This window comes from Mytilus edulis, chromosome 6 (genome assembly GCF_963676685.1).
Source record: "Mytilus edulis chromosome 6, xbMytEdul2.2, whole genome shotgun sequence".
Lineage (NCBI taxonomy): Eukaryota > Metazoa > Mollusca > Bivalvia > Mytilida > Mytilidae > Mytilus > Mytilus edulis.
The window spans coordinates 33,240,515-33,268,192 of record NC_092349.1 but is presented as its reverse complement, the minus strand read 5'-3'; the positions used below and the strand labels follow the sequence as shown (position 1 = coordinate 33,268,192).

The 27,678-nt window shown below is 31.5% G+C and overlaps 2 protein-coding genes across 2 annotated transcripts; both read left to right on the top strand.

Moving 5' to 3' along the window:
• The first annotated feature begins 4,867 nt into the window (after window positions 1-4,867).
• LOC139526357 (uncharacterized) lies at window positions 4,868-8,709 on the top strand. Its single transcript, XM_071321493.1, has 3 exons — window positions 4,868-5,321; window positions 6,654-6,836; window positions 8,442-8,709. The coding sequence occupies exons 1-3, from the start codon at window positions 4,870-4,872 to the stop codon at window positions 8,707-8,709; spliced, it is 903 nt and encodes a 300-aa protein (XP_071177594.1). The 5' UTR covers window positions 4,868-4,869.
• A 15,884-nt stretch (window positions 8,710-24,593) lies between these two features.
• LOC139526356 (transcription intermediary factor 1-beta-like) lies at window positions 24,594-25,508 on the top strand. The gene has a single exon (XM_071321492.1). The coding sequence runs from the start codon at window positions 24,594-24,596 to the stop codon at window positions 25,506-25,508; it is 915 nt and encodes a 304-aa protein (XP_071177593.1).
• Window positions 25,509-27,678: the final 2,170 nt, after the last annotated feature.

Genomic DNA, 27,678 nt, shown 5'->3' with positions numbered 1-27,678 from the left:
ATGTTTAGCAAAGGGAGACTATAACACAGCTGCGCATCTCCGCTACATTCCTCCCTTCTTAAAACTCGGAATACAGCGAAGCTTTATTTCTAGTTAAACTTTCGAAACAATCTCACACTGTCCATCATCAAATCGCTTTAAACACATTTATCAGCATCTGTAGCGTGATGATCTTCTTTCACTTGTATGTAGGAGACGTTTGATCTCCATGACAAGTAAGCTGTGCATACGTAAATGTTTAGCAAGTACACTTGCTGAAAGTAGAAAGTAAACATGAGAAAACTATACTTAAAAGTCAATTCAAACCGTATAACATATACATAATGTTCATACTGCTAAATTGTTGTACAGTGTTTGAAAATATTCACACAGCTAACCTAGGTACCTGTACTATTTTTCCCAAGTCCTATTAACGGTATAACCAATTAACTCTGTAAACACTTCACCAAAATGAAAGACATTAACATATACACCAGAAAATAGACACATCAATGTGTCCTACACAGATATACAATCCATTAGTCACCTTGACTTATGAATGTAAATCTCACCAGTAGCAGCTATACTAGATACCCCTACTCACATTTTCGGAAGTACTAGTCTAACCTAACCACTCTGGTCTTAAAATAATTCTCAACCCTTGTGAGAAAAACACATCCAGTGCAAAGTTAAATGTCGTTAACTATATGCTATATACTTGAAAATAATTACATGTATTGAGAATGTGAGTGTAAAACTAGCCATGCGGTTGCTTAATCTATAAATGTCTACAAAATGTAATGTATGCAATCATTGAACTCTCAAATAAAATTCTCCTCTGTCTCTAATACTAACAGTTTCTACTGCATATTACTCAGTTCTATATATTTATTATATCTTCTACAACATTTCCTACAAATGTATCTATTCATTTCCTTTTTTTTTTTTTTTTTTTTTTTAAACATAAGTTTTTCCATTTGTTAATAGTGTAATATGTGAACATCAAGTTTTATACATAAAATCAACAACATATATTTATACAACATGTACAATTGTAACATAAAATTCATGTATTAAGTTTAGTAAAAAATAAAGTATCATATCTTGATCTCACTACCAAGTTTCAACTCAAGTCAGATAATACATTGGCCACCAAAAATGTAACAGGAGGGTCGGGTGGCTATGCGTCACCGTTCCCTCTTGTTTATTATAAATGGTTCGTTTCGCTGCGACTGAGCTCTGGTAAATGAGACCAAATACAGATTTTAAGATACTTTATTAAAATACTCCATATAAATTTACATGAAAACAGTGAAACCTGAAGAAAGTATCAGGTCCATTTAAAAAGGTATAATTCCTCCATGAGAATGGCAAAATCTTCTCTTAAATATCCAGTAAGTTGGATGGAACGTCTTCCAAATCAATACCATATAGTGTATGTAAATATACACTTTTTTATTCCTTTCTCTGACAGTGACATAGTTCATTTTGTGTCATTTCATGTTTAGCAAAGGGAGACTTTAACACAGCTGCGCATCTCCGCTACAATTATTATTCATAATTAACAAATATTTTAAAAATTGTATGTTTTCGAATATCATAAATATAGTTCTGAAAATGAATAATCAGTCCCTTGCTTTAATGAAAATGAATAGTCTTGCTTCAATAGTGCAGAAAATGAATAATCTGTCCTCTCAGTTTACAAAAATAAATAACCGATCAAAAACTAATCCGCCTGCCCCCCCCCCCCCCCCCCCCAGAATATCAAATGGTCGTCCCCTAAGTCTTAAGACCGTTTTTATGTTCACCTTAAAAACGTATAACCGAAGAAAGCTACATTGTACTTAGCTTGTTAGTCAAACTTATATAAAGGATATATACATGTATATACTTGATCATGTTGATAGGCTGTAAGGGATCACATCAATCAGGCAATAAAGTTGAATATGGGTTAGAGTATTCGTTATTCTTCAAAACTACATATAATTTTGGCTTCATATACTATTATAACAACTGATTCTCTACCATTTCTACAATGAAATACAAATACACATTAAAAAATACATTGTACAGTCAGGGGACTTACTTAAACAAGTGATTTTTTAAATCACTGATTCAATTAACATTATTTCCATAAAGGTTGGAAGTTAGAGTTGTCTTTCTTTAATAATCACCTATTTAAGTAGTACAAATAAATCACTAGAAGAAGTGATTTGATATTAGTGTAGCTTTGAATATAGAATACTAATGATCCAGGGACTAATTATGTTTCTAAACTTATCAGAACCAACATCTGTGTTGTCTAGGATGACCAGGTCATTTCAGGTGATGACCTTGTACTGAATCTAGGATAATGACATAAAAATCACTTGTTTAAGTATCAGACCTCAATTTCCTTCCCCAAAATCACTTGTTTAAGTATCAGACCTCAATTTCCTTCCCCAAAATCACTTCTTTAAGTATCATTCTTTTAATGACCCCCACTAATTTCAACACCCCCCCGAACAGTGAAATTTTTATCCGCAAACAGTAGAATTTTATTACATAATCTGAAAAATGAAACCTTGAACTTCACAGGAAAAATACTCCCACTGCTGTGAAAAATCTTTTAAGAAAGTATCAGTTCATTATGTAAAGCCATTATTATAGCATTTTTTCAACTAAAATAGAATTTTCAGGTAAATGATAAAATCAAAGGCAAAAACCTTGCTTCTTAAAAGAAGCAAAAAGTTCATATTTTTTAATTTTACTAATTAAAAGATGTTATTTAAACCTTTGTGTTTATAATTTTGAAAAAACTACAAAATTCCAATTTGTGACAAAACCTCAAATTTGCTACTCAAATAAGTGATTTAAAATTCAATTATTTCAGTAAGTCCCCTGACTGTTGTAAGTAAAAAGATAAATTAAAACACTTAAAACAAAATACAAAACAAACAATACCATTCACTTTCTTTTACGATCTTAATAAATTAGTTGTTAAATTAACCCTTACCATTCTGAATTGTTTTCAGAAATTGTCTAAATTTTGAGTATTTGCAAAAATATGCAAATGATATATGCAAATGAGCTGTGCCCTGATGCGGATGCATACTGATTGTAATAAATCTAAGATGGGGGATCAGGGGGTGGCGTGGTCAGGTGAGGAGGCGGGAAGGGTTGGTGGCAATTTGCCCTTAAAGTTGGTCCTCCGTTGTAAAAAGCGTCGATTTTGACGTTTATTAGTTCTTTTTCTTGACCTGTAATTCCAAGAGATGCTAATACATTGTAGATGCATCCATCTGTAGTTTTCATGTAGAATGGTGGACCCCATTGAACACTTTTATCACAACAGTTGTTATGTCAGAATGAAACTGATCTTGGATCATCAGTGTAAAGAAGATCTTTTGCACCAAAATTTAAAAAAATTCCGATTTTTCCAATTTTGAACTTTATTTTAACTGGACTGGTCATGCTAGTCGTTTTCTTGGTGTATTTTGATAATAAAAAAGTTGTTATGTTCCTTTAGGTTAATAGTATTTGTCAAGGTTTCAGTTCTCTTAACTCTGTGTTTCAGACCTCAGAGGTAAGCCCACCCCCTCCAAAAAAAAAACCAACTCTGTCCGATAACAAATTTTGAATTTAGTATTTGAGCTCAAAATGAAAATAAAAAGTGAGAAACATGAAAATCAATAGTGTCAGATTGAGGAAACGTGCATACACTACAAATTAAATGGCATTAGGATGACCTCTAAATGTATGGAGCGCCATTGATGCCAAAATAAACGATGGTCTGGGTATTACGGCCCCCGCACGACAAGGGTAAAAAGTCAATTGAAATAAATATTAATTTATAAGTACTTTTACAATTCTTAATATTTTTCTTTAAATAAATATTGTTCAAAATGTACATAAATATCTCTTACCGATTATAATCTCTGTATAAAATACTTATGTTGTCTCCCAATATTAATTAAGTTGAAATGGATAAAAACTAGACAATGTACGTACTCTAAAGGCGAAATGTCATAAAACCTACACATGTATATATAAAAACGGGAAATATAACAATATATATGAGTGCAACGTTACATTTGCGCAAATACTCCAAAAAATAGTATATACAAGTATTATAAATAAAATAAATAAATTGAGTTATAACAAACAGAAGAAACTCAACAATTTGGAATGACATTTTAAATCTAACATAGACATGATAGAGTATACTGAAAATATTACCCTTTTACATCCATTACCATGATTACTGTTTCAAACAATAAGCAATTAGACAAATTAATAAGTTCTGGAACTTTCTGATGCTACTTGACTTTTAGTCTTTTCATTGTCACATATAACCTTTCACCTTATCTGTACGTTCCACATCTGTCCAAGATCGTCCGGTGGCGCACCACCAAACGATATATTTAGGATTTGCTATATACATGGGTCATAATCACAAGGTTGACACTACTAAAGTCTATCATTGCCACATTGTTTCCTATAATAGTATTTTAACCAGCATGACCATAAAATGACAAGACAAATACTAATAATCTAGACTTAAAATAAGGTGTACAGTACAGTTTCCAGTTTGTTAGCCAATGACATGATGTTAAAAATGCAGGTCAAAAATGTTCATCCTACTCAGTAAGGCTAGCCCCCCCTCCTCTTTGGCAAATCACAAAGAAGCTTCCTAAAGTGTTGAGGTTAACATGTATTCTATATCAATTATATATGATTTTTAAAGGTAATTTATTTTCTTTCTTTAATTTGGTAATTGTAATCGGATCATTGTATTCATAGTAATCGGTTGTACTAATCCAATTTAACTTTATTTTTCTGTATGTACATGATGTAAGTGATGTTTTGATTGCCAATACAATATTGAAGGTATATCTTTTCAGATTTTATATGGCGCAAGGCCAGTCCAATTCACTGGAAGGTGAATTCTTGGCAAAGTTAAAAGTTGGGTTGAAACTACATAACAGTAGAGTAGGAGAAATGCCCTCTAGTTCTGATTCATATGAATCCGATTCTGAATCCTTTGAATCATATTCACCATGCTACAGAAATGCTGCAAAAACTCTACCATCCTCAACCCAGAAATGGACATCTACAATGCTGGAATCTCTTGATATATTTTATAATAATGATTTCCATCAATCACCAACAGACATCTTGAATATGATTACAAAAGATACAGGAATATTTGGTACTTCAACAGAGCAACAAAACCTGTATGTAGAAGGCATGAAAAACAGTATGACGTTTGATTGTTCCATTCAGGATTTTATAGAAATAATGCAGAAGAAAAACATGTTTACAGTGTTGGACAAAGAAATTGCAAACATTAAAGATTTAAGGTATTTTTAGTATCATGTATGCTCTATACAAGTATTCTTTCTCAGTAGTTCCACCTTGAAATATTGTAGTATTTTAACTTCTTCTTTTGAGAATTAGTATTAGCCTCCTTCAAGTAGGAGCACCTTAAAATGGAGCATTAAAACTTACTGGAGATTTTGTACAACATATGCAATTATTAGGAGTGATTATTCTACATCGCTTATTTACGAGGACATATAATTTTGTCATGAAATAAATATTGTACCTGAAAAATCAGATATGCGAATTCACAAGGAAGCTTTCTCACACATATAAATCATCCAATCCAATTTAGTCTTTTAATTGAAATAAATTTGCATTAATAAAAGAACTGACATTTACCAGTCAGAACAAGCTAACAAATCTAACAGTCTGACAATTCATAGAGGTTATCAAAAACACAAAATTTGATGATTTTTCAGAGATGTTAAAGGGGAGATAATACAAAGCAGCAAAAGAAAATAAAAAAAAAATAAAAATAACTTCAACAATTAAATATTACTTGCAAGCTCCTTCAAGCATGTTAAGTAAATAGAGATCACTTTTATAAATATTACCCCTAATTGCCAGTAGGATGAATATATATATATAAATTGTATTTAGATTCAAGACCAGTTACCCTCTCTTTTGATGACCTCAATTGAATTGTCATTTGTAATACAAAATAAGAAGTTGTGGTAAGATTGCCAATCAGTCAACTATCCACCAAAGTTCAAATGAAGTGGATGTACATGTGTAAGCAATACAACTGTTACATCCTTCAACAATAAGAAAAACATGATACCATATCTATATAGATATAGGAAGATGTGGTATGAGTGCTAATGAGACAACTCTCTGTCTAAGTAACAATCTACAAAAGTAAATTATTATAGGTCAAGGTACGGTCTTCAACACAGAGCCTAGGGTCACACTGAACAGCAAGCTATTTAGTCAGCTTTAAAAGGCACCAACATGAAAAATGTGAACAATTCATTTCAAAACAAATAACAACCTGATTAATAACAAATATGTGTTCATAAAAACTAAATTTTGTTCACAACCACTGAACTACAGGCCCTTGACTAGGGAAAGGCACATAAATAATGTGGTGTTAAACATATTGTGGGCACTCAAATCTCCCCCTTGCCCAGGAGAGTTGTTTTACAGCGCAATAAACTGTTCAACTGTCAGAATCAGTTGCAATTCGCTTTACTCAAAAAATTGGTGTGAGGAATAAAAAAAAAACTTAACATAAAAATAAAAGACACAAAGCACTGAAACGATAATAACCTGTATTTTACATTGTTTTACTCTTTTTTTCTCAATTTCAGAAAGGAGTCTCTTTACACCTCCTTGGCAGAAGATTTTATAAGATCGGTGAAAATGATGCTGACACACTACTTCAACTTTTACACAAAGTCAATAAGATGTCCAGCCTTTCACAATCCAGTTCCCAAAGACAGATTTGTTCAAATTTTTAGGACCTTTGCACAGATATGTAATCTAATTGTAGAGTGAGTATGAACTTTTAAAGCCATGTAGAGAACAGATAAAATGTAACTTATCCCCTTATGGAATGACCATTCAACAAAAAATATTGTGGTCAAGCAGATGAAAATAATTAATAATCTGAATCCAAATTTTCCCTATACCTTATAGTGTGTAAAAATATTGAAAAAATATTGATTAATAGCGTTGAAAAACTATAAAAAATTGTTTGCACAAAAAAATTGAGGTTAAATGGTTGCTTTCTTACTATAATTAAAATTTGTGGTCCTTCTGTAGGTGGATTTGTTAGATACGTACATGACATAAGGTGTAAACAGTTTCAGTCATTTTTGACTCATATACATGTATATTCAATCGTGACATTAGTCACATTATCATTGCTTACCTCATTTTGTTAAATCTGTGCCATAGTCTATATCAAGGGTCCAGAAATGGTCATATATGCCAGACATTACCGATTCAGAAACTCAAAAGTCCTAAATCATTTATTGGGATTTAGGTCAAATTTTATTTTTCAACAGAAATAATTTCGGTCATTTCGTTGAGATCGAGTTTCAAAATCGCCATATTGAACATGTTTTTGTTTTCTTATCGATTTTATGTAATTAAACTGCCACTCCAGTAAAGTGTTATAATCTTGAGGGCCCTCCTAATAACTATATTAATGCCTCAGGGAGCTATTGGCTAATGATCGCTAATCTCTTTACCTGTGTTTTTAATTCACACCTGACTATTAATCACAAGCTCCAAATTATAAAGAAATTAAAATTATGCCAACTGTCTTCATTATTTAATTACTTTCCAGCTAAGACAATTATCAATTATGATTAAAATTTGATTAAAACTTGATTTAATTTACGTAGAAAAAAGATTTTTTTCACTACTAACACACATGCTTTGTTTACTATGTAATACGCATGCCTGAAATTCTCTTCCGAAGATTTGACACTAAATCGTAAATTTAAAACATCAAAAGGCCGATGTTTTCCTGTGAATTTGATCAACAAAACTAATCCCGGAAATGAGTCAGGAATTGTTTGTTTTAGTATTATCGCATTACAACCGGTTTTAATTTCGACTTCAGAATCGAAAGAAACGTAAGCCATGACTGAGAAAATTATCATTTTGAGTCATTAAAATCATTTTATTTTTAAACTGTTGCCTTCCCTTAATTGCTCTTGATCGATTTTAGGAAAATGGTAGGATAAATCATGAAGTAAATGCGATGCAACAGTGAAACAAGTTCCTTGGTGCTACGAATATGAGCATACTCATGTAGTAATGAGATTTTGAAAAGGGGCACCAACTTTTAAGTTATATGATAATGACCGAAATTAGGTGAAAAAATTTCCGGATCCTTGGTATATATATAGTAGCATTTGTTACCTTTGGAAAAATGACCAAAAAACTATTTATCATTGGTTCATGTCCGTTATTGTTGTTTTCATGAATTGTTTTATTATACTTACTTTTTAGGCCATTACTTTTCCAATTTTCAATTGTTTCCTATTTTTCATGTCGGCTAACTATACAGCATGTACAGTATGAATTTTTGTCATGGTTGAAGGCTGTACACTGCTCATTGATAATGTATAACACACATTTTGTAGGCCTGGTTCAGCATGGAAAGGTGAAATAGTATTTAGTAAAAGTCGTGTGGTGTCTGCAGCAGATCTTGTTTTACTACCTGACAATTCTGACAATGACAGTGCATTATCTGTAGTCATGGTAGTGACAGTCTATGAGGTAAGATTTGTAGAATTCTTCATAATTGGCAAACAATTACATTTGAAAATTTTTATGGCCCCACAACGAAGTTGTCTGTACCATATAGTTTTACCCTTGTCCGTAATTCCGTCATTTTCTAAACGCCTCTAGATATTGGTCTGATTTTTGGTATGTGAGTTTACCATGATGAGTTACAGATATGGTTTAAGTTTCGTTCCGCTACGCTATTTTTTACCAAAATTAAGGGCTTTGAACTTTGATAAATTGTTAAAAATCAAATTTATACACAGTTTTTTTCTAAACGCCTTCAGATATTGGGCTCAGATCAACCTTAAGTTTCGTTTAGCTCCGCTAATTTTTACCTAAATTACGGGCTTTGGACTTTGATAAATTGTTGAAAATCACAGTTATACAGATTTTTTTTCTAAACGCCTTCAGATGTTGGGCTGATTTTTGGTATGTAAATTAACCATGATGAGTTACAGATCAAGTTCAAGTTTTGTTCCGCTCTCCTAATTTTTACCAAAATTACAGGCTTTGGACTTTGAAAAATTGTTGAAAATCACAGTTATAGAGAATTTTTTTCTAAATGCTTTCATATATTTGGATGATTTTTGGCATGTGGGTTAACCAAGATGAGTTACAGATCAAGTTAAAGTTTTGTTTCGCTCCGCTAATTTTTACCAAAATTAAGGGTTTACAACTTTTAAAAATTGTTGGAAATCAGTTATTACAGATCAAATTTAAGTTTTGTTCCACTCCGCTAATTTTTAAGACTACCATCATGTTTGTGTCCACATGCATTATTGAAATTGCAGATTTTTCAAATTTTTGAGACAAGCTTATCGTGTCGCTTTGGCACATTTAGTTATTTATAATAGTCCCACAGTGTTCAGTTTATACCTAGCTCAAATTGAGTGCTGTTTTTTTTATACAACAGCAACAAAATTTGTGGTCGTATATTGCAATTGTTATCACGTCTTCATTTGGTTTCTGGACATTTACTTTAGTATATAAGTTAATAGGAATCTATGAAATTTAAACACAAGGTTTGAAACCACAAAAGGAAGGTTGGGATTGATTTTGGTGGATATGGTCCATAAAGGGGCCCAAATAAGCATTTTTCCTAGCTTCCAGACAAAAACCTGTGGAACAGTGTATGTGGGGGATAGGACCTTTATCAGGATTTAGGGATCCTGGAAATCTTTTATCGAATTTTTGGATGTATGGATTTCAATTTCTTTAAATTTGGGACCTCTGGATTTTGTGTTTATAAGCCCGGGATTTCGGGATCAGAATCCCTCCTACATTTAGGAATTAGGGACCAAAAAGTCGAAAAATACAAGGGTGTTCTGGTTAATGGACAATTACTGGAAAAAAGGGGGGGGGGGTAATTTTTTTCTCAATTTAGATTTCAGAAATTAAAAAGAAAATTTCCTCAAATATTATTTTTCTTTACAAAAAAAAAAGGGGTGGATGTATTGCACTAAAGCATAAAAAAAATAATATTAATTCAAATCATATAACCTATTCTAAGTTCTTTGACTACAGTTATTCTGTGTCAGAAACTTATTGTCAAATATCTAAATACAATCCAAATATTCAGACCTGTATCAGGTGCAAATATTGTGTCCATTTTTGTGCAAACTATTCAGGGTTGGACCTCTGCAGTCTTAACAAGATGGGCTCAAGGAAGCAATTTATTACCATTCATCTCCTGGTTTTGTTTTTGGTTTGACAATACATTCTATTACACAGATTTTTAAACAAAATATTAAGGTAAAGTTTTTTTTCTAATCAATAGAATTTTTAAATATTTGCTAAAATGAATATATATCATGGGGTTTTTTTCTTAAAAAATATATGAAAAAGTATGGGTCACGGGGCTTCTTTTCAAGCTACAGATTCTGCAATATTGAAAGATTTTTTTAAGACTATGCATGGAAACTCCTATTTAAAAAAAAAACTAAACCATAGAATTTAAAGAAAAAATATGAAGATATATGGTGTGCTTTTAGACAGTAAAGTAAAAGATTGGGTTACTGGACTTGTTTTCTTGATTCAACACAAAATAGCTATATTCATAACACATTCCTTAATTAAAATAACTTTGTTGGATTTTTCTCCCTTTAAATTGCAATATTAATGTTTGAGAATTTAAATCAAACAAGAAATATTCTATATTAGCAAGAAACAGTTGTAAAAAATATTATAAAACCCATATTTTTACCATTTAGTTGAAAATTTTACAAAGTGATTTAAATACATCTTCTTCTGAAATTCGGCAATTTCAACAAAGATCTTTACTACATGTTTCCTGCAATTTTACATTCCAAGATGGTGGAAGGCACCTGATCTACATTAACACACTGATAAATACTCATAGTCATCTATAAAAGCCCTAATATGATAATGTAAAACAATTCCAACTAGAAAACTTACAGCCTAATTTATGTACAAAAAATGAACGAAAAACAAATATGTAACACATAAACAAATGACAACCACTGAATTACAGACTCCTGACTTGAGACAGGCTCATACATACAGAATGTGGCTGGGTTAAACATATTAGAGTGATCCAAACCCTCCTTTTAACCTGGGTCAGTAGTGTAACAGTACAACATAAAGAATATTGTATGTTTTTGTAACAGGTAAACAAAATTGATAGACTAACTGAAATGATCTTTAAAATATTAATGCTAAAATCCTGTGAAATATGCAATAGAATTTTGTATTCATAGTAATTTTGTGTCCGCATGTAATAACTTTCATTCAAATTTGGTGATCCATATGAAGGACTGAATCATTATGCAGTATGTTCACATAAAAATGATACACCAGTATATAAATGATATATAGTGATGTTTCAAATAAAATAAGAAGATGTGGTATGAGTGCCAATGAGACAACTCTCCATCTAAGTCACAATGTGTAAAAAGTTAACAATTATAGGTCAAAATACAGCCTTCAACATAGAGCCTTGTCTGACTTACACCATACAGCAAGCTATAAAGGGCTTCAAGACTAGTGTCAAACAATTCAAACCAAAAAAACAACAATCTATTGACCCGTTATCTTTATAACAACCATGAAAATCTTTTGAATCACATCAACAAATGACAAACCCTGAACAACAGCTTACAAACAAAGATTCTACTAAAACTAAGTTTCATGATATCTTAAAAGGTTCAAAATTTCTTAAACTAACTTTATGTAGGAAGCTGAATGTTAAGTTAAAACTAATGTTATATATATGTCATGGATTAGAATGCTTAAAAAAATAATCCACACTAAAACACTTACACCCAACCCAATACAAATATTAGGTTAACACTTAAATTTGATCTGTAAGTTTTATAAAATGAGAGAGAAAAAATAATGCTTAATTTAAGGAACAATTGGGTTTGCAAAAAAATTTCATTATCAGTGACAATAATTTTCTCTTATTATAGTGAAAATATTAGTACCCTCTCTTTCAAAAAGTGAGGGTATACAGTTTTACCTCTGTCTGTCCGTTAGTCCATCAGTGTCCGTCAGTCCATCTCATGAATTTTTACTTCGCATCTTTCTCAGGAACTACAATAAAAGGATTTCTGAAATTTGGTTTCAGGGTTTATATAAGTCAGTTACACCGTATGATGTGTTTTCAGATTCATCACTCAACAACTTCCTGTTTACCAAAATATTTTGGTGATGATATCATCAGTGAGCAATAGCTCACAGTTTCACTAGTTTTCTCTTGTCACATTGACAATAGTTTTCTCTTATTAAAGAATGAATATAAGCTCATAGATCACCAGTATATTCCAAGACATTACAGATGGCTTGCAGTCATAATGGCGTTCTGTTGTAGTTTATAGAAATCTTATTTTACATTTAGAATAATAACAGTAACAATGGTGTTGACAAAAATGTCATGTTTGAATGCAATTCAAATTTTAGGCAAAATCATCCAAGCGCCTACATTTGATGCATAATTTTGATGTTGAAAATAATAAGCAGAAACCAAAAAGTTCTTTAGAGGACAGTGTTGGTAGTGATTTAGAACTACATGTACATATACAACAGAAACCAGCTATCTACAGCAAAGTTCCACAAAATATTCTCGGACAGCATGGAGGGGAACTTTTAATTCACCACCCTTACTATAGAAAGGAACTGAATCTAACAAAACATGAGTTACATTACATGAATTATCTACCAGGAATGATAGTCATAGGGACGGAGGTAAATATATGTACTTATTAATTTTCATCATTCTTTATTTTAAGTTTATGATAAATAGACCTTTTGCTACTGTATTCAGAAATTATTGTGTGTATACATACTTATTAGTACAATTTTCAAATAATGAACTACATGTATATAAAATAACGCAAGATTAATTTTTGAGATTTTAGGAAAAACTTCATACAGATATTCCTATTTTTGTAATACTTGAGAAGTCCCATTATTCACATTAATAAAAACCTTGCAATAATTTCTAAATTAACAGTATTTTGGCATTGACAGATGAATTTGTGACACTTACACTGTTGACATCATACAACAATCACTCTTCCTTTGTGGCATCAGAGATTTTCTATTGCAACACCATAATTTAATGAGAAATCTTTATTATGGCAATTAATGGCTAGCATATATAGCGTTAGGTGTATTGTGTGAGCTGCATTATGAAAGAAAATTTTAGGGCAATTGGGCTCTGTCTGATCAAAATTGACCTTATACAAGTGAATATCAATATATATGTTATCCTATTTTGGCTTGAAACAAAATCTCTTATCAACAGTCTGTTACTATTTGAAAATTGACTTGTGATATAAACCCTATAAAACAAATCAAAACAGGCGATATCTTTTTGCGCCAAAAAGTAACTCATTTGCCCCACAACTTAATTGGGCCAATACTTCTTTTGCGCCACCTAATTTTCAAAACTATAGGTATCATTTGCTCCAATAAAATGATCATCTAATTGCGCCAATTTTATTTATTTTTATTTATATATAACAACTAAATGATTAACTTCCCTCCTCCTTAATGCAGGTTTGGGATTGGCAGTTTGAAGGTCGCTCTGACAACATATCGGTTGCTTTTCTTTTGCACGCAGTTCTCAAAATTTGACGTTCTAATTTCTGGACATTTGTTTCCATTCAAAATAATTGTACACGATTCATCTGTGAATAACCTATCGCAATACGACTTAACTGTACATCTCCACCTTATTTCTTCAGTTGTCTTTACAAATGCCTGATGGAATTTGTGTTCTTCAACAATGATGACCGGTTTTCCTCTATCACACTCTATTTATTTGAATGGTAACATCTTGACACGTGAAAAAATATTCTTTTACTAAACAATTTATTTTTTAGTGAGTTAAGTGGAAAGGTTAATTATAGTACATGATTGATATAGGTAAAACATGTACAGGTTTGATATTTGAACACATATTTGAACATGTTGAATGATCTTAGAACCAATCACAGTTGTATACATGTACAGGTAAATGTGCACTTGTATAAGGTAGATTTCTATCTGACAAAGCTCAATTGTTACCTGAAAAAAAAATAAAACATAACAAAGATTCATTAGATTAGAACAAAAATGATATTGCTTGTAGTTAAGTTAATGAAGTTAGATGGGGTGTCTTAATTATAATCCATAGATTTTTTTAATAATTTGCTAAATTGTAGTTTAAATCATGCTCTTAATAAAAAAAAATAATAAACAGAATGGGTCACAGGGTTTAGATTATGCATGGAAAACCCAATTTTCTGCCATAAAAGGAAAACTGCACCATAGAATTTTGAGATAACATATGATAAGATAGCTTTCCTTAATAGTATGCTTTCAGATAAGAAAAAGAAAAAAAATTGGTCACCAGACCCGTTTTCTTGCTACATAATAAAATAGATTAATTCCTAAAACATTATATTGTAAAAGTAACTTCATCTGAATTATCTGCCCTTACATTTGAGTTGTCTCTTCTTATGTGGCAAAGTTTGAAAAAGGTTGAATCAAATAAAAGATTCTGTTTTTTTTGCATGTTTTGTAAAATATAACCAAAAATATGATATCATCTCATTTTCTATATTGAAATGAAAATTCTTACACATGAATTATCTACTACTCTTAAAATTTGCACATTCTTTCAAAGATCTAGACTGATGTTTTCTGGTATTTCAAAATTGAAGATGGAGGAAGACACCCAATTTACCTTAAGACTTGTGAAAGATCTTCAAACTGCCTTTTAAAGATACACAATCTGTCGAGCAGTGTAAATGTATTCCACTTTATTTTTATTAAATTGCAGCAGCAAGAAAAATAGCATTGCTTTTATTTATAAACTGAAAAAAGTTGCAAGAAGCCTAGCTTTCTACATGTTCTAAAGATACCTATTCAACTTTTGAGCAATGGTAATCTAGTGTATACTTTATAATCATTTTCTGGATGCATGTTACTTGATTTTAGTACATTTTTGTACATGTACATGTATGAGTATCCAAGTGTAAAATGATGCACATTTTCAAACATACTCAATTACATTCTGTCTGTCTGTTTGTCAATTTTTCTAACAAATATTTCTGTCACACTATTCCTGAGTACTACAAAATAGAAAGATTTTATAGTTCATCAGCAGCTTGCTTTGAACTTTTCAATATGTTGAATCAAGTTAAACATTTTAGTCACACTTTTCTAAAGTACAACTGAACGGAATGATTATGTTTTTATATATGTGTTCAGCACTGAGAAATTGTACCATGTGAGCACTTTCTCAGTGTGAAAAACACAAACATTGTTTTTGCAAATACCTAGAAGTTTTGATAAATAATTTTTCAAATTTTCTTTGCTGTTTTTGTATAAGTACCACATGCACAGTAACTGTTAAATTGGTCAACATTGATGTCAGATTTATAAAGTGTGTGCACCTTTGCATCTGTTAGAAACCTGTTTCCAATTTCTGTTAAATTGAATTGGAAAAGAGGTATGCTTAGGACAACAATACATGCATTCTTATTGTGCAAGTTTCTCTTGCAAATAGATTTTGAAAAATTGTTGAACAAAAAGAATCAAACTATTTTTTTTCATTTGAGCATTTGTATCAAAGTTCATCTGTAATAGTTTTTCTTTTTCATATTTTAGGTTGTGTTTACTCTGCTGAAAATTGATGACTTCCATGTGGCAGATTTAAAGAAAAATGGATTCTCTGAAAAAAGAAAAGCAACTATTTTTTACTCTGAACCAAAGGACTTTTTAAAGAAAAACGATAGAGATCTCTTATTTGACTCATTTGCCAAATTATGTAATGTTTAACCCATGAGGTAATATGTTTGGAACGATAAGGTCATGGTAGTTATGAATATGGATACTTGTGATTTCCTGGTAGATGAGGGGAACCATGAGACAGTGAAAATAGGATTACTTGAAGTGTTGTGGTTGTTTCTGAATCGAATGTAAGAAAGAAAATGATTGAAATATGCATTTTCAGAGGTGTTGAAAGCAATTTCTTAGCATGGAAACTGACTATGGCAGTTAAATTAAAAAAATGACTGTTCCAATTGGAAAAGAGAAAAAGAAATATTAAATATTGTTGTTAAATGAAGCTGTCAATCTATTGAGTAAGCCCATAGGATGAAAACTGTCTATAATAAAGTGTTATGTTGTTCTTAGTCATATTAAGTAATCTATGTAATTAAACATTATATTTATAGAATTTTATTTCAATGTTTGCTTAAAAAAAAACGTAAAATCACAAAAATACTAAACTTCAAGGAAAATTCAAAATGGAAAATCCCTCATAAAATGGCAAAATCAAATGATAAAACACATCAAATGAATGGACAACATCTGTCATATTCCTGACTTGGTACATGTTTAACATCCCTATTTTAAAATACATACTTATGGATGTACTTTAAAAAAAAAAAGGATAAAAGAAAGAGAAACCTCATGAACGTGATGAAAATTAGTTCAGATTCTCGAATTGGTATCATTTGAATTCCATTGATTTCATAATTTTCCATTTTTACAATTATCTGGAAAATGAAATATTAATGATTGTGAATATTTTCATATATTTTCATCATTAATTTATAGGGAGTACTATACACTTGCTCAGGTGTTCAAATTATATCCTACTAAAGGGCATTAAGTTTTTTTGGGTCTGTCCATCCATTCATTCGTTCCTCCATCTGTCCCGCTTCTGGTTAAAGTTTTTGGTCAACTTTGAATTATTTCTTTCTCATTAATTGTTTATTTTGATTTTAAATCAGGTTTATGAATTTTACTTTTGAAATATTTCACATTTTGTAGTGTTGAGTCCTTTATCATGTATACAGCTAACTAAACACTATGGGTTTTACTTATTGTTTAAGGCGGTACAGTGACTTTCTGTTGCTTTCATCCTCAAGAGAACTAGGATTCAGTGGATAGTGGTCTCATTGTTTATAAACAGGGTTGGCAAAGTATTACCCACCCGGGAATTCCCGGGCGGGAAAACCCGGGTTTTCCCGGGCTGGGCAATACTCCCAGAAATGGGTAATAGTGGGCATTACTGGGCAATATGATTTTTTAAGCTTATTTTAACACAAACTTGTAAAGACTTGTTATAGTTTCATAGTATAACAGCTAAATACATGTATATACTTTTTATACAAATAACCATTGACAGTCATTTCGAGGAAATTAAATTTCATTCTCTTCTTTATTAATTTTATATGTAGGCAGAATACAAGATTTTCACATTTAAAGATACCTTTAAATTACCAAGTATTGTTTCAATAATCCAAACTTTGAAAATGCATTTTATTGCAGTGTTTAAGTGAATTGTTAATTTTAATTATTATACATTCATAATGCTAAATAAACACCCTACAGGGTCATGCCATTAACACTTATAAAATTGAAAGGACTGATTATTGTTACATAAACAAATCTGTGTTCTAATCTGAATAATTACTTATTAATTAGTGACAGTACATATACATTATTTAAATGTGATGTTTCTTAAATACATGTAATTGTTAATTCTTAATCTAGGAGCTATATTCAAAATCATTTGAAAAAAAATTATTTATTTGCTTTCTATTTACAGTTTGCCAATCTAGGCAAATGCTAAACAAACAAAATAGGGTATAAATATCTTATTAAATGTATTGCATTTGTGTTTATCACTGAATCCTCTTTAAAATTCAGACAAATATTTTATTTTACCCAGTATTGCCCAGTATTACCCACTAAAACCCAGTAAAACCCGGGTTTTCCCAGTATTTCCCACTGGGCTGGGCAATACTCATAAAACCCGGGTTTTTGCCAACCCTGTTTATAAAGCCACATCACCATATTTTTATAAAAAATAGATTTATCGGAATAAAATTAATTTATTAGATCTTGAGATTGCCCATAGTAACATAAGTTTACCATACAAAATTTATTTTCACCTTTAATTTGTGGATAAAAGCGGTATTGGAAACTATATTCAACTGAAAATGTATAATAATATAAATTTTTAATGTTTTACATTTTTGTCAAAAGGTTAAAGTAAACATTTTTTCAAAATTTTATGAAAATTAAATGAGCCAAATTAATATTAGTCAATGTGTTGGGTATCACCTTAAAGTGACTTTGTGTACCTGTTTGGATCAATAATGATATAAGATGTGGTGTGATTGCCAATGAGAGAAATATCCATCAAAGTTTAAATAAAGTAGATGTAAACAATAATTTTTATAGACAACATTTCAGTCTTCAACAATGGATAACCCCACACCATATTGCCCGTTATAAAAGGCCCTGACATGAAAAATGTGAAAAATTTCAATTGAGAAAACTTCCGACCTAGTTTATAACAAAACGATTGTGGGAAAATAGGTATGACAAACATGAACCAACAACAACCACTGAAAGGCAGGCTCCTGACTTGGAACAGCTTCATAAAGAATGTAACAGGGTTGAACATTTCTGTGTAGCCCAACCCTCCAATTAACCTGGGACATAGGTTTGACAACATAATGTAAAAAGCAGTTCCAATGGGCTATTAAAATTCAAAAGATGGGTACAAATGCAATCCTGATAATGTCATACAAGAATATGTTGAAACATTTTTTGATAGTTGGTGCAATATTTTGTCTTTCCTGATACAATGTTCAAAAGAAATTTCGAATTATTTAGAAAAGGGTTCGATACAATTTTAAGCTTGTTTTTCGTAACTAATAAGATTGTTTTCAAGAGTAAAAACTTCTATATATATTTTCTGTAAAAATAATAGATTATTTGCCAATTTTTCATGTTGTACTGAAAAATGCCTCTAAAAATTGGGTTTCGAAGGTTATAAAAATAACTACCAGAAATGCAAGTCAAAGATAGCAATTCATATTGTTCACCTTTTTTCTCTCTTTCAAATAAACCCAACATCAAGTAAATCCCTCGCATTTTGGTTTACGTTTGTCTTTATTTTATTGGTTATAGAAATGTACGTTAATGATACGTCACTATATTAAGTTCTATCTTGTTACCTTTCTGTCTTTCCTGTTACGGATAGCAGAATTGCGTCTGTAAATGCTAAATTGCTAAGCTGAAACTTTATAACCTTTAGGTGAGTTCAAACAACGAAACATTTCATTATGTGTGCAACTATATTTTATTTAAACCCCTTTAAAGACGTTTTTATCTACTATTGTTTATCCTGTTATTGTAATCATAGCAACCATAGTAACAGGCCGGACATAACAGGATAGACACATTTTTGAATGCTGTTGTAAAATAAGTACTCCCTTTGATAAAGTGATAATGTTTTGCCTGTTGTGAATTTGGATTGCAACATGTAATTGCACTTTTCACAAGTAATATATTGGTGTAATTAATTAATCAATATGTTGGTAACAGCATAGGCATGTAAAAAAGTACTCAATTTTTTTGTTCCCTAAATGTCTTGAAATGTCTTTTCTACATAATTATACAAAGCTGTTTTAAATGTTAAGGTTACTATGGACTTTTGAAATCAACACTGACTAGTTCAATATTCACAAGGGGGGTAATTAAACGACTGATTCATGTATCGGTAACAGGTTGGACATGAACTTCATGATCATGTTCGCTGATTGAATTTAGTATGTAGAAAAAAATGTTACATATAATGATAAAGAAGCTGCGATTTTTCGTTAGAGTTATTATTAACGTTTAAAAAAAGTACCTTTTGCAAATATGAAGGCGATCAGAAGACAGGAAAAACAAATTTGAAATGTGATACTCCGACACTGTACGCACATTAAATGAACAAAAATCGGACTTAAATATATTTTAATCTTATCAGAATAGATCTAAATCGTGTTTATTATTTATGTTCTGACTCGTAAATCCAACAAACTTTCTTCTAAAACTCTTACAACTGCATTTTTCCATTAGAAATATGAAAACAATAGCATGGGTGTACTGAAAATTCAACATTTTTTTAAAATGACCCATATATTTATAACACAATTTCAAATAAACTTTTATTAAATGTAGACCGATTAACAAACAAAAGTAAGTTTACGGCTTGTGGTTTATTAAATCATGAAAGTGATGCAAATGTCTCTAATTAGTTGCGTACGATTCAACGTAGGCACTTTTATTTTGTTCTTTTTCAGAAATATGATCTGATTCACAACTTTAAATGCAAATTTGTTAATAAGTTTTGTTACAAGTCCTACACATAAAAAATCTCGAAAGGGACACACGTTGCTGGTCATGATACTGCTTAAACGATTGTAGATAAACCTGAGATTACTTTAACAAATTGAAGTCTAATGATAAACGTGTTAACGCTGTTAATAGATATATTTTACATTAGTTTTGTGAAGGATTTGTACAGGGAACTAAAATGAGGGAAAATGTTAAGATAAATATCTAAAGATTATAAAAGACAAACTAGTATAAAGTAAAATAAAAAAAAATACTTAACTCCGAGGAAACTTCAAACACATCAAACGGATGGATAACAACTGTCATATTCCTGACTTGGTACAGGCATTTTGTTATGTAGAAAATGGTGGATTAAACCTGGTTTTAAAGCTAGCTAAACATCGCAGTTGTATTACATTCGCATAAAATTCCATTATATTGACAACGATGTGTGAACAAAACCCACAGACACAATAGGTAAAAAAGTTTGAATAGAGGAACAACAGCAACACGAACCCCACAAAAAACTGGGGGTGCCCTGGTAGGGTAAGCAGATCCTGCTCCACGTGTGGCACCCGTGGGTTTGATCAAGTTGTTAGTATAACAAAACCCGTAAATAGTTTTAATTAGGTAGGTCAGATTTGAAATGGGAAACGGGATTTTAGTTACGACATAAGGATCATATGCGATATCATATATGAAACGGATATATACCATAACGGACAACCAACTCTTGATGGCGTCCGTAAAATTTACGAAATGATGATTACAACTTCGCCATTTTGAACTCTTGGTTTAAAAATGAAAAGGTCCCAATTGGGAAGCTAAAATCATATCTTTTGTCGTGAAGTATTATTTTCAACCAACCCTAATTGTCAATTTCTAGATGTAAGTCTTAAGCAAATGGCAAAATAAAAAGCTCATACACATCAAACGAATGGATAACAACTGTCATATTCCTGACTTGGTACAGGCATTTTGTTATGTAGAAAATGGTGGATTAAACCTGGTTTGAAAGCTAGCTAAACATCTCAGTTGTATTACATTCGCATAAAATTCCATTATATTGACAACGATGTGTGCACAAAACCCACAGACACAATAGGTAAAAAAGTTTGAATAGAGGAACAACAGCAACACGAACCCCACAAAAAACTGGGGGTGCTCTGGTAGGGTAAGCAGATCCTGTTCCACGTGTGGCACCCGTGGGTTTGATCAAGTTGTTAGTATAACAAAACCCGTAAATAGTTTTAATTAGGTAGGTCAGATTTGAAATGGGAAACGGGATTTTAGTTACGACATAAGGATCATATGCGATATCATATATGAAACGGATATATACCATTACGGTCAACCAACTCGTGATGGCGTCCGTAAAATTTACGAAATGATGATTACAACTTCGCCATTTTCAACTCTTGGTTTAAAAATGAAAAGGTCCCAATTGGGAAGCTAAAATCATATCTTTTGTCGTGAAGTATTGTTTTCAACCGACCCTAATTGTCAATTTATAGATGTAAGTCTTAAACAAATGGCAAAATAAAAAAACTCATACACATCAAACGAATGGATAACAACTGTCATATTCCTGACTTGGTACAGGCATTTTGTTATGTAGAAAATGGTGGATTAAACCTGGTTTTAAAGCTAGCCAAACATCTCAGTTGTATTACATTCGCATAAAATTCCATTATATTTACAACGATGTGTGAACAAAACCCACAGACACAATAGGTAAAAAAGTTTGAATAGAGGAACAACAGCAACACGAACCCCACAAAAAACTGGGGGTGCTCTGGTAGGGTAAGCAGATCCTGCTCCACGTGTGGCACCCGTGGGTTTGATCAAGTTGTTAGTATAACAAAACCCGTAAATAGTTTTAATTAGGTAGGTCAGATTTGAAATGGGAAACGGGATTTTAGTTACGACATAAGGATCATATACGATATCATAAATGAAACGGATATATACCATAACGGTCAACCAACTCGTGATGGCGTGCGTAAAATTTACGAAATGATGATTATACAACTTCGCCATTTTGAACTCTTGGTTTAAAAATGAAAAGGTCTCAATTGGGAAGCTAAAACCATATCTTTTGTCGTGAAGTATTGTTTTCAACCAACCCTAATTGTCAATTTCTAGATGTAAGTCTTAAACAAATGGCAAAATAAAAAGCTCATACACATCAAACGAATGGATAACAACTGTCATATTCCTGACTTGGTACAGGCATTTTCTTATGTAGAAAATCGTGGATTGAACCTGGTTTTATAGCTAACTAAACCTCTCACTTGTATGACAGTCGAAATAAATTCAATTATATTGACAACGATGCGTGATCAAAACTAACAAATATATCCTGTCACTAGCCAGGAGCCTCTGGCCTTTGTTAGTCTTGTATTATTTTTGATTTTAGTTTCTTCTGTATAATTTTGAGTTTAGTATGGCATTCATCATCACTGAACTAGTATATATATCAATTTAGGGGCCAGCTGAAGGACGACTCCGGATGCGTGATTTTTTCGCTGCATTAAAGACTTATTGGTGACCTTCTGCTGTTGTCTGTTCTATGGTCGGGTTGTTGTCTCTTTGACACATTCCCCATTTCCATTCTCAATTTTATAATAGGTAGAAATGTCAAAAATAGGGGTACAGTACTCAACATTGTGTTATAATCTTAATCACAATAAAAAAAAAAATATTTAACAAAGAAGCACAAAAAGGCATATAAAGAATTTAACAATTTTTTCATTGCTTTCTTATTTTCTTATTTTCTTATTTTATTTATGTATGTTAAAACCACCCATATAGGATTGAACGATTTTAAGTACTGGGACCGAATGGTGAGATTAACATCAACTCGGACGTAGAATAACGCGTTTGACGTCAGAATATACACGTCACACAGGTAGAGATATGAAATACTTTTGTCCGTCAGAAATCAAAAATATGTGATAAGGTCAATATAAATTTCTCCTGTCATCATCGACGACTGTTTTTATCAACCAGTTTTTTTCTCTTTTGACACTTTGGTATTCCTCTTACATAACTCTTACATTACGATCCACATGAAACCCAAACAATATGTGAACATAACATTTTACCAACGCAATAAATGAAAAGGTATACATGTAAAGTAAACGAGTACTAAAATTGTACTCAAGTACTCGGCCTGCCGAGCAGGTACATGTACTCGAGTACTCGTTGCCATCCCGTCTTGTTGAAGTTATTACTTTCAAATGACGAATTTGTTCTTGAAAATTGTAATAGATAGAGAGAAACTTTAAAGAGCAGAAGGGATCAGCAACATTATTTATTTCAGATAAGTTAATATGGTCGAGATTGTCTGTTGACCACTTATAGGAGGACTAGTAATTACCTTTTGGTGACGTATTTCACTTTTTGAGTCGTTTTTTTTTTTTCAAATATTTAAAAAAAGTATATAAGGTCGAATCTAGAAACTGTATATAAAATAGGCTCGTCAAGATATCAAAGTTATTAAAATAAGATTTACTTGTATTCTAGGTCACATCTGTTTGACGTATACAATATAGTTGCTCTACAAAGTGGACTTAATGAAAGGTAAGGCTATATTAGGTAAGGATATATCAATAAAATCAAAATAATCTTTAATTATGTCCTTCTTAGGCTACCATAATACATATATCATAAAATCATCATGTGACAAAATCATCCGACAGCAGACCATAGTATCTCGTCAATAATATGTATACAAGCTGTAAGTATATAAAAAATAGATTTGCAAACTATTGATTTTACTATTATTTATTAATGATACGGTACCATTAAAGAACCCTTACAGGATACAGTATAAAATAACACATAAGAGAAAGAATAAATTGAAAGTCCAATGTTTTAAACGATTAAATAAAAAAAATCAGCTTGCAACTAATTAAAAAATTAAGTTGCTCAGGTTTTTCAAAGTCACCTTAAAATCACCAAAAAGACGTTTTTAAACGAGGACATTGTATTGGAAAATTCTGATACGCCCACAAACGTCGGAAAATGTCGGTAAATACAGACCTGGAGGGAGTTGTAAAATGTTAAAAAGTACCAGGATGGGGTCTCCGGAATAAAAAAAATAATCGGGGAAAATAATAATGTCATCAACTATAGAAAAAACTAGGAAGAGATGAAATTAATTAAACATGTTAAAAGGGCGCTAAAATTAATAAAGAATACAAAATAAAATTATATTTTCTAAGGGACAGACTGAAGACATGATGTAAACGCCTAAACGTTGGAATTTTGATTCTTGAGCCGTTGAAATTTCCTATGGTTATCATTTTTTCTTTTACGTTTTGTAGATTTACTTTGTGAATTATTATTTTTTTTTTTATAGTTTCGTGATGGCATGTAATTTATCGCACTGTGAGTCTTGTTCAGGGGAAGGAAAATCAGTAGTGGCGATACGATTCTGTTCCGATTGCGACGAATGTCTTTGTAAAAAGTGCGTTGAATACCATAAAAAGTGTAAAGCAACCAAGTCTCACCATTTGATGGACTTGGCGTCAATTGCAAAATCTAAAATACCGAATGTTAAGAAATTTTGCGAGGTTCATGAAGATGTATTTTTAGATTTTTACTGCATGCAGCATGACACAGTATGTTGTAGAAAATGCATCCCGTGTACGCATCAGTCCTGCAAAGATGTCCTACCACTGGAGGTCGCTTCCGAACACATAAAACAATCTTCGGTATTAGATGACACATTTAATGAATGGCAAAACAGTGGTAAAACTTTAGATCATTTAAGAAAGGATCGAAACGATAATATTGAACAATTGGAAAAATCAGAATCGGCAATATGTGAAGAAGTCGACAATTTGAAAAACAATTTAATCAAACAAATCAACACTTTGGATGAAAAAATAAAGACAGATTTATCAAGTTACAAGAAAAAATATATAAATCAATTAAGAAAAGATATTTCTGAAATATCTGAAGTATATGATAATGTAAAGGAGAGGGGACAGGAATTAGAATTTCGAAAGGAACATGGATCAAATAACCAGCTGTTCCTTATGCTAAGAGAACAAGGAAAAGGAGTTCAGAATGTTGTCAAACGTGTTCAGGAAATGACAATATCATACAAAAAGGCACATTTGAAATTTGAGAAAAAAGCCGACATTGACCTTACGTCAATGGGGTCGATTTCAGAGGTTAAAAAAGTATGTGACATTCAGTATAGTCCAGTAAAACTTCAACAAGCGCAGTTCAGCCACAAAGAGTTGAGGCTATATTTACCTTTAAGAAGGAAATAACAGAGCAGTAACATCTTGCCGATACTCAGCATATATCAGATCTAGCTGTTACTGCTGACGATACATTGTTCTTATGTAACTATAAGTATGGTGTGCGTCAAATATATGTTTATAAAACTGATTTACAGGGCTTAATACACAATTCAACATTAAATCTCCCTAGTGAACCATATGGAATTTCTTTACTGTCGGGAACAAACAAATCGGTTGTTACATTACCATACGAATCTTATGTACAATTTTCAAAAAAGTTTGACACTTGATAAAACCATCCCATTAGGTAAATGTTACTATGGGATTACCAATACAGGAGATTATATTGTAGTCGGTAGAATAGCAGAAATCAGAATATTTAAAAAAAAAAACGGGGAGAGCATCACGAATATATCGCTAAATGATAAATTACCATATTATGGTGTTAGTTCCCTGCACTACAATCAAAACGATGACAGGATAATGTGTACGTGAGTGAACAAAATAAAAGTGAGATACAACGTTTACTACCAGATGGGCGATTGCGTGATGTGGTGTTGACAGAAAAAGACGGTATTAAAAGTCCATTCGCTATAGCGTTTAATGACAGTTTTACAAAATTTTATGTTACAAATAACAAAGGTTTTGTGCAGATATACAATTGCAAATAACTTTAAGTTTCATTTCAATAGTTTAAGATATATGAGCAATCTGTTGTAAAAGTATTGGCCTAAGCTTACCTTGTTTGTCTGAAGAAAAAAAAATAGAATTTTGTATATTTACGTCACTAATTATTTAATGTTTAATAGTTTGCACTTATACATAAAAACTTAATTACCATGATTTTTTATGACAAAAGCAACTAAATATGTACAGTTTGTTTTCTTAAAAAGAAAAGAATTTCAACTAGTTCAACACATGAACCTTTATAAGTTTTTTGTTGACAAGTCAGGGAATTAAAATATAACGATGCACGATTAATAATGCTATATTTTAGTTTTTTATTTGTGAAATACAGTATTGTCACCCATTTAGCATTTTCATAGCTCCTACTAAATCAAACAAATTGCTTCAAGCAAATTTTCTTGATCTCTTTACATTATGTTTGAAGATGTGCAATCTATAATTTGCTTTCGCTTGATCTGTTTAGTGCACTTGATTAAAAGCAATTGTAAGCTTTTCCGTCAAACCGTCTGTAGATCTTTTCACATTTTAACCTTGTTCTCCGATAGCATTAGTTGTTGCATTCAAGCCTGTCAGGAAAGTTCTTTGAAGCATCAATAGGGGTCTTGAACACAATGAAAAAATCCAGCACCCGAAAAGGGCCTCAGTTGTAAGGTCACATGCACTTGTCGCTGAAAAAATAATTTCCTATATACCTTAACATAACATATTAATGTATATAGGATTTTTTTTTTTAGACAATTGCCTGTGATACAGATGCGTGTTGTTACAAATTACAGTCTTTCATAATTATATCCATTGTCCTTGCACGGTTTAGCAACTGCTTAAAATACCGTATAGTCTTTTGGTCAGTGTATCACTTATTAAGAGTAATAAGTAAACTATGTTTGGTAAATATGATTATTGCAAGGTTCAACTGACCTCGGCCTCATTTTATGTTGCAGTGATCAGATTAAGTTTTCTTTGTCAAATCCGTATCTCTGAGACTATAAGTGGTAGGTTGATTTCATTGGGTGTATAAAATTGTTGAAAGATGTACATATATCTATCAGACAGGTTTCTACTCAGTGGTCTGTATTTTCATTAGATTGGTTTCAGCTGACCATGTCCTTATGTTGATAGTTAATTGGTAAATTTGTGTTAAAGTCCGTTTCGCATAACTGTATTAAAATTACTTTATTTGGTGTATTGAATGATTGTAACGTGTACATTTCTGAATGTCAGGCTTTGTTTAATCTTCCGCATTTTAATGGTACATTTCACAACGTTAGGTGGTCATTGAAAGATCTGCTGCTTCGTGGATAATTTAAGCAGTAGAACTATATGTGGTGTATGAAATATGCTGTATAGGTTTGTCTAGCAGGTTCTTCTTTCCTACACATATTTTGTTTTGTTCCACAGTCTATGTTTTTATGATAAAAAACCGTTTTCCAGATATTATCAGCAATAAGTTAACTATATGTGGTGTACGTACAATTTCTAAGTTATTAACCATTAGATTTAAATTGATGGA

Bases quoted from the DNA above. Each gene is read 5' to 3' on its own strand.
- LOC139526357 (XM_071321493.1), top strand. From the start codon at position 4,870: ATGGCGCAAGGCCAGTCCAATTCACTGGAAGGTGAATTCTTGGCAAAG. The intron at 5,322-6,653 runs GTATTTTTAGTA...TCTCAATTTCAG, and splicing joins GCAAACATTAAAGATTTAAG to AAAGGAGTCTCTTTACACCT. The intron at 6,837-8,441 runs GTGAGTATGAAC...CACATTTTGTAG, and splicing joins ATATGTAATCTAATTGTAGA to GCCTGGTTCAGCATGGAAAG.
- LOC139526356 (XM_071321492.1), top strand. From the start codon at position 24,594: ATGGCATGTAATTTATCGCACTGTGAGTCTTGTTCAGGGGAAGGAAAA.